At 35.9% G+C, this 8,252-nt stretch overlaps 1 protein-coding gene across 5 annotated transcripts; it reads left to right on the top strand.

The window, feature by feature from the left end:
• The first annotated feature begins 1,542 nt into the window (after positions 1-1,542).
• LOC121505071 lies at positions 1,543-7,258 on the top strand. 5 transcript variants are annotated; one of them, XM_041780204.1, is made up of 5 exons: positions 1,543-1,668; positions 2,363-2,439; positions 3,124-3,178; positions 3,683-4,054; positions 4,158-7,258. In XM_041780204.1, the coding sequence occupies exons 3-5, from the start codon at positions 3,130-3,132 to the stop codon at positions 4,448-4,450; spliced, it is 714 nt and encodes a 237-aa protein (XP_041636138.1). In that variant the 5' UTR covers positions 1,543-1,668; positions 2,363-2,439; positions 3,124-3,129; the 3' UTR covers positions 4,451-7,258. The 5 variants fall into 5 exon arrangements, with proteins under 5 accessions (XP_041636138.1, XP_041636137.1, XP_041636140.1 ...); XM_041780205.1 differs by lacking the exon at positions 1,543-1,668 and adding an exon at positions 2,221-2,232; XM_041780203.1 differs by lacking the exon at positions 2,363-2,439.
• Positions 7,259-8,252: the final 994 nt, after the last annotated feature.

The following is an 8,252-nucleotide window of genomic DNA, read 5'->3' on the forward strand; positions in this document are numbered from 1 at the left end:
AAATCAACTCAGACATGTTTAACACGGAGAATTCAACACTCCGGTTTTTGCTGTTTATGTTGATATTTTGGGAAAGATTTCATCACTGGTAGAGTCAAAGATAAAAGGGACAAAACTATCAGAAAGGACATGCTTTTGAAAGGCATCATCCTTTTTACTAGAAACAGGAGCAGATACCAAGGGCAGCTATTTTAAATGTCAGTCTTAGTCTTCAGATTAAATGCCAGTCTTAGTTTTAGTCACATTTTAGTCATTTCTACTTGCTACAGTTTTAGTCAAGGAAAACTCAAAACATTTTAGTCTAGTTTTAGTCCATAAAAGTCCTCACAATTTAGTCTTTACTTTTAGTCCAAGCATTTATTTTCTTGCCTAAATCTGGTACCAAATCATGGCTGTGTGTTCTCTGCACTCTGCCAAACCTGGGTCCCTGCTTCCTACAGCTGGGGGACAAAACAACATACAGATGCGTTGTATTTTGACAGATTTACCCACAGAGGAGAAATGTCATGGATTTTGAATGTCTGATGAAAACTAAATAAGGTTTAAGCCTTGCGTTAATCATCTTTATGAAAACTAAACATACTTTCTGGCAGTTTTAATAAAAAATCTGCCTTAGTCTAGTTTTCTCATGGAAAAGTCTGTCGACGAACATTTTTAGGCATAGTTGACGAAATTTACACTGTAAATTCAACTTTAATCTCAAAGTACACTGCATTTTTTTCCTTAACCTATTGCCCTAATCCTCTTCCATACAAAGCCACCTGAATTAGGGATAAATATGGCTTTATTGGGGTGCAAAATTACTGTATGTTACATTTTATTTTTAGATATTTTTTAAAAGAGTTGATGCTTTAAAGATGTGCACTTCTATTACTACAGGTCATGCCCTTAAATAGAGAGGGACCCAACTGCAGTCAAGATGGCCGACATGGGCGTTGCTATACATCCAATCCATGCCGTAAGTCCCAAGCGGAAGTTCCTTCTTCATGTTGGACTCAGCTGCCAGTGTTTGTCAGTCTTTTTCCCGCCTAAGCCTAACCCTTGGTGCTGGATCTCAAATACATCACCTTCCCCACTGCCTTACCCTGAACCTAACCACTCAGGTTTTAATGCCTAAGCCTAACTTTGGACGTACGGAATTGAGACTTCCGGTATGGATTGGATGTATGTCGGCCATCTTGTCTGCATCAAGGTACTCTTGGTTAAATAAGGTTGGTTTGGTTTAATAAGTCGCAGCAAACTCCAAGAGGCGAGAGAAGGGCTGGTGGAACAAACCAAACCACCACTCGTTTTTACATTGAACCAGCTCTAGTTCTCTGTCTGGACCAGGACCAGCACTGGGGCTTTTAAAATCTTTAACACATTGTTTTGTATCTAAAATTTGAGTTATCATTCAATCCTATGATAAAAATGTAGAATCAGGAGAGTATTGGAGGATAATTGAGTGTTCTTGTGAGTCTTGGACCCCTGGTGATTTCCCAGTTATTGGTACATTCCAATGCTCAAACGTTTAATTGCAGCTTTTACTTTCACTTCTGCCAGTGACCGTCCACCGACGCTTTAACTGCCATCTAACAGGATATTTAAACGCCGCCGTAGACTGGACAAGTGAAGACTCTTCAGGTGAAAATGTGACGCAGAGATTAACAGTAGCTGCTCCACAAACATGTAAGTAAACCAGTCTTTACTTGTCTCCTATCATCTTCATCATTAAATTTGTTTACATTGGGGGACAAGTTCACCAGCAGAAAACAGCGTTAAAAGGCATCGAAGTTTAAACGTGTTGGTGTTTTTATCACAAGAGGAAAAATGTTCATAACCTCCAATACAAGTAGCCTGTATATTTGGTGGTCTTCCTCACTATCGAACACGTTCAGTCTTTAACAAAAGAAAAATCGTAACACGACGTGGAGTTGGATTTAGACTCTTTTTTATTAGTTATTGATCGAATATCGATGTCAGTTTGGAATCGATGCGTTTGAGTTGCTCTGACTGCGTCACACAGTTGTTTACAAGTAGACTAGAACAGGAAGCCTCAAGAGATCATGATGTGATGTGAACTGGTCTATATTTTAACAACTTTTAAATGTGCACAACATGACAAATACTCTCTTTGGTTCCTTTTTTTGGAAAGTAAATTTGATAAAGTGCCTTCTCAGGTCCTAACAGAATTTGACAAGGTGTCTTCAAAGGGGCAAAACGTGTGTGTTGATGTCCCACAGTATACAGCAGGTGCAGAGAAAATGTTTCTCAAATTTAATGAAATTTTACTTTAAAAATAAAACATTTAGTCCCAGTCTATTTGGAATAAAATCCCCTGTGCTTGCAGAGTAATGTTTACAGCGTTTTTTTTTTTACTCAGAGTATGCATGCAGTCAGGAAGTCATGTGAGCTGTGTGACAAACAGGAAGGAAAACAAAAGGGTGCAGACACATTTGTGTGAGTTTAACCTTTCAATTATGTGTTTAAAGTGCCAGTTATAGGCCTAATAAAGGGTGAAATGTGGTAAATACTGGCAAATACAGGCTTGAAAGTAGTGAAAAGGCGTTCATAGAAGCAAAACTGCATTACCATGGGCAAAAAATGGTAGGAAGTGGCAATATATGGGGTAAAAGTGGCAAAAATCTGCAGGAAAAATGATGGAAAAGGTTTAGAGTGGAAAATGGCTGAAAAGGGGCACTAATGGGCAGGAAAGGTGCAAAAATGTGTTTAAAGAGACAATATTGGGTGTTTTAAAGTGTGAAATGAGGTTAAAACTGGCAAAAAGAGGTTAAAAACAGTAAAAAGGATGCTGATTGGCAAAAATAGGTTAGCGTGGTCAAATGAATAGGTGGAAATTGTCAAATGGGATATTTGGAGCAAAATTCTGCAGATTAAGTGGTGGAAAGGGTTTAAAAAGTGTCAAAACTTTGCTTAAAGTGGAAAAAATGGGCAGGAAATGTGATGGAAATGGGATAAAATATGGTAAAAATGGGTGAAAATGGTTAAAAAGGGTTAAATAGCAGCAAAAACAAAACAACTTTGAACATCAGAACTCAATAACAGTTTGACACACTGCTAGCCACGATGCTAACACCAGTGCTATCTCTAGTCTTTAATCATAACTCTGTTTCCTCTCTCAAGGAGAAGATGATCTACTGGATCCTGCTGCTCTTCAGCCTGACCAGCTGTGTCTCTGGTTAGTTCATCTTCACTTCATCACACACTCAGAGAAAACAGGAAACACACTCTCAGGGCGACAAAGCACTGCACAGCTTTTGCACCTGCTAAGCACTTTTCTACCTCTTGTAAACACACAACACGCTTACAGACACACACACTTAAGCAAGTGAAGAAATCTGACCATAAACTGATGAAATAATTAAGTTTTTAACATGCTTTTAAAAGTGTCTAATGTGAATTAACCCTTTAAAGCCTTAAACTGCAAATAAGAGCCTGAAAATTCTCTTATTTTGGAGCTGAGATGTTTATTTTACCTTCTACTGAAATCCAAGAAAAAAGGGAAAAAATGCTGTGAAATTTCTTATACATACTTTTGTATGCATTAGGCATTTCTGGCAGTTAACAATCTGGAGAGAAATTTAAACATTTACATTCATCATCATGGACTACAGCCCTAGTTTTAATGGAATCAGGCCCCAGGTCAGAACAAAGACCTCACCTTCCTCGTTTTCCCTCTCAGCCTCTCCAGGAACGAATAAAGTGACGCTGACTCAGCCGTCCCATGAAGCAGAATCAGAGGAGAACCAGAACGTCACACTGGAGTGGACGTTCACAGCTGTGGACAACTTCTTGGTGGACACCCTTCAGATCCTCTGTGACATGACCTCTGATCTCAAAGCTTCAGTCCTGTTTGATTTCACTGAAGGCGTCGGGATCACACCGAAGGATGGAGAGTTTGCAGGACGAGTTCACTGGGACAAAGACGCCATCAGAGATGGACGGATCCGGCTTCGCCTGTCCTCGCTCAGGATGAATGACTCGGGTCGGTATGGGTGTGTGGTGTGGGCGGGGCAAACTTCCAACAAGAGCTCCTACAAGCTCCGTGTGACTGGTAGGTGAACTCGGCTCACCTCAGCAGTGTTTTAGATTAAATAATCTCTCAGTGTTATCTGTAGCCTTTATTTTAGATTTTTATTCTCAATGTCTTTTGACAGACAGATCTGTTCTTCTTACAGCAGCGAGGGCTCGGCGTGAACCAGTGACTGAACCAGTAGCCAAACCAGTGACTTTGTCTGAGAAACCAAATGTGGAACGCTGGGGGTGGAAAGGCATCCTCGCTTTACTGGCAATGACGTCTGGATTCATCGCTTTAGTGGTTGCTTTTACACTTAACAGTCTTTACATTTTGCGCTTTTTCAAAGGAAAGTTCAAGCAAATTATAACCTACCAGAAAACTGAAATGCGCACCTTATTCTCTGAAGGTCACAGACCTGAAATAAGTGTGTAGCAATTTTACTTTTGCACTTTAAAACACATCTCAGACAAAGTCAGAGGGGACAATTCGCTGGTCTTGGCCTTAAAAAGTAAGGTCCAGGGCCACGCTCCAGGAGAATTTTCTCCCCATAAGGCATTCAAATGTATGGCGGCACTTTTCTGCCACTTAAAATAGAAAAAAAAAAGTCAGGTAAGGATTTTTTTTTTTAAATCCCTTAAGTTAAAATTATGAGGGATTATGACATCCCGAGTCAAAGCAAGTCAAAATAATGATTTAATTATTAGATAAAAAAACATACCTATGAGATACAAAGTCAAGAGTATGAAATAAAAACTCAATATTTTGAGATTAAGAGTATAAAAATTTCATATTTCTGAGATAAAGAGTCCAAATTTTGACATAGCATGTCTAATTTATTGAAAAAATAGATTAAAAGTTAGAATCAAATAATAAAAAGAGAAAACTGAGATAAAAGTTTTTTTAAAAAATCTGAGATAAAAATTCAAAACCTTGAGATAAAAGTGTTTAAAAAACTGAAATAAAAAGTCCATACTGTGAGATGAAAGTTAAAAAAAATGTGATTAAAAAGTTTAAGCAAAGGTAAAGTTAAAAATATAAGATGAATTGAAATTATGAGATTAAAAGCCATATGTTTGACAGATGGTCAGAAGTTATGAGATGAAAAAAATAAAACTTTGTAACGAGAACTAAAAAATTTGATGGAAAGTCAAAATTATGAGATAAAAATATTTTTAAGATTAAAAGTCTGTATTCTCAAATATAATTCAAAATAATCACATAATTAGTCAGTATGATACGCTAAAATATTGGTTATGAGATAAAAAAAAACATAAGATGTAAAATTATTGTCAAACTTATGACAAAAATGCTATATTGTTAGATTTTTTTTAAACTATCTTTTTTAGCACCTAAAATGCAACATTTCTTGTGTGGACGAGAGTTGCAGGGTTCTCAAGATAAAATTGTGTGATAGAAAAATAAGAAAATTCAGAAATATGTGAAATGAAAATTAAAAGATAAAAAATTTATAATTATAGCATAGAAGGTCAGAATTATGGGATAAAAAAAATATTTTTGAGATTAAAAGTCCATATTCTGAGATTTAATTCAAAATAGTCACATAATTAGTCGGTATGATGATCTAAAAAATTGGTTATGACATTTTAAAAAATAAATTATAATTGTTAAATTATTGTCAAAGTTATGAGAAAAGTATCTCAAGATAAATTTATTCACAACTAAAATGCTAAATTTTTTCTGCAGACAGGAGTTTCAGGGTTCTAAAGATAACAAAATTATGAGATAGAAAAGCATAGAAGTTCAAAATGATGAGATAAAAACTATAGTTATGAGATGAAAAGTATAAATTTAAGATAAAGTTTGAAATTATGACATAAGAAGTCAACACCAGCTTCTTTTCATGAATTACTTTAACAAAATCATGACTCACTATCTCATCATTTAAACTTTTACTCTCATAACTCTGGTTTTTATCCCATAATGATGAATTATTTCAGAATTTTGACTTGTTATATACTTATTTTATTATGATTTATATTTCACTCATTACCTTATTTTAGTGTTTTTCCTTTTAAGTGGCGGACATGGACTTCTACACAGATGGCCTTTTTTCTGGACAAGATTTGAAATGCCAAAGAACCTGTATGTCACTGGGGTAAATAAATGCTTCCATCTCAGATTAATAATCCCTCAGAGTCAACATTTCTAGCATCTAACTGTTCCAGAACAACCGTCGTTTCCAATTAGACATGAGACAGATGTCTGTTTATCTCTAAATATACAGACAACACCTCTCAGTGTTCAACAACAGGAAGTGCACTTTGATAGCGATGGATGGAAGCCTGATAGAAATTACCCGTAGCCATGGAGGAAAGGATAATTCTGTAGTTTAGAATATGTGCTTGGAAATTGATCACGGCAAATATGAGACAAAAATTGCACATCCAGAAAAAAGAATATTGCATATTTTTTTAAGCATTTCATTCCAAAGACGTATAAAAGCCAAACGAGCCAGGCCAAGCTAAGTTGTTGAGTCATTTTAATGTTTGTTTGTTAGCTAACCTGTTCTTTTCCAACTCTGCCTCCTCACTTTTCGCTTCACAAAGGGAAGTCAACATTTCTGATGATTTTCTGTGGAGGTCTGTGGGCAGAATGACCAAGTTCAAGACGTGATTGTCTCATGACACTGGAGCTTAGCAATAGATCAGTTTGGTAGATTTCTTTTCTTTTCTTTTCTCCAGGACATAAACTTGTTTATTTGAGCTGTAAAGTTAAATGAAGCTCAGATCAGCTCACTTTTTCAACTAGCCTCTAGTGGCCAATCAAAGAACTGCACTTTTAAGCACTTAGCATTTTAGCGTTCCTTCTTTTGAGAACTTATTACTTATTTTTGATTAATTTTTCAGTAATGTTGTTTTAAACATTTTTCAACGTACAAATTGTTTCATCTGCACATCACTTTCGTTGTTTTTATCGTGTTTATTTTTGGCATTGTCTGAATACTTTGTTAAAAAATGGTGCATTAATTTCAAAGGAGCATGTTCTGTACATATTTTTTTGTTTTAAATGTAATAATTGTATCTGATATTCCTTAATGTATACTGTAACATATCCAGTGTCTGACTCAATATTTATATTTTTCCTGCTGATTGTACATTTTTATAATTTCAATTCAAACATCTGTGTGGCACTGAAAATATATTTTTTAAGATTGTAATAAACTAATAATGTCACTGTCTTTCAATAAAAATAAAATAAAGTTTTTTATACATGGTAAAATGTCTTCATATCCTTTTTCAGCCACGTTTCAGTCGCTTGAGTGGTTTCAGTTTGAATCAAAGCAAAGAGACATCTTTTTTCAGTGTTTAATCATATTGTTATTTTCTTCCCAGCAAAGTAACTCAAATAAAAAAAAAAAAAAAAACGTTTAAAGCCATACTTATCAACTAGTTTGTCAGGACCTAAAAGTGGCTTACATATCTATGTTCAGTGGGTCACAGATGTTTACCTGGAAAATAATATGTGGGAAAATTCTATGATGAGCTTTTATTTTGAAGGATGTGTACCTGTGTCTTGTCCATTTAACTTTTATTATAGAGGTGTGACTTTGCCTGAACAGCCTGGTTGGAGAGCTATTCTCTTGTTGGTCTTGTCAATAAGGAAAAATCATATTTTACTGTAAACTTTAAATGAAATACTTTGTAGTTTTACTCGAGTAGATTAAGTCCATTTTAACCAAAGCATTCTGGAGTATTATAGTCGTACTTTTTTCCACCTCTCTCACACATGCAAACTCAGCTGTTTATACACGTTAACTTACTTTCACTTTCACATCCAATGCCCTCTAGCTCCTCCCTCCTTTCTCTCCTCTCCCCATCGAAATACAGCTGATGCAAGCTATTCATTGATCAAGATGGTGCAAACTGCAGAGCAGCTGATGACCCTTCAGCTGACAAGGTGCTGTAGATCTACGGATTAACACTAGTTCGTCCACAAGCATGTAAGTAAATAGGCTACTTCATTGCCTTTCTTGTTCACCGACTGCGCTTTATTGACTTTTAGTACACGTGAATGACACGGTTGAAATTTACAAACAACTCACAGTGAGGAGAAAACCGCTTTAAACCGGATCTTAGTTAAAGTTGGTGTTTTTGTTTCTTTAATTACTGCCAGAAACTTTCGGGATTTTATCCAAAGTTGCACGAGTTGGAAAATAAACAGCAGTGTTACAGTTATAATAGTTACCGTGTAAACTGGTGCCCTCCAACCTGTG

The sequence above is a fragment of the Cheilinus undulatus genome, linkage group 22 (assembly GCF_018320785.1).
Source record: "Cheilinus undulatus linkage group 22, ASM1832078v1, whole genome shotgun sequence".
Lineage (NCBI taxonomy): Eukaryota > Metazoa > Chordata > Actinopteri > Labriformes > Labridae > Cheilinus > Cheilinus undulatus.

Bases quoted from the DNA above. Each gene is read 5' to 3' on its own strand.
- LOC121505071 (XM_041780204.1), top strand. From the start codon at position 3,130: ATGATCTACTGGATCCTGCTGCTCTTCAGCCTGACCAGCTGTGTCTCT. The intron at 3,179-3,682 runs GTTAGTTCATCT...TTTCCCTCTCAG, and splicing joins CCTGACCAGCTGTGTCTCTG to CCTCTCCAGGAACGAATAAA. The intron at 4,055-4,157 runs GTAGGTGAACTC...GTCTTTTGACAG, and splicing joins CTACAAGCTCCGTGTGACTG to ACAGATCTGTTCTTCTTACA.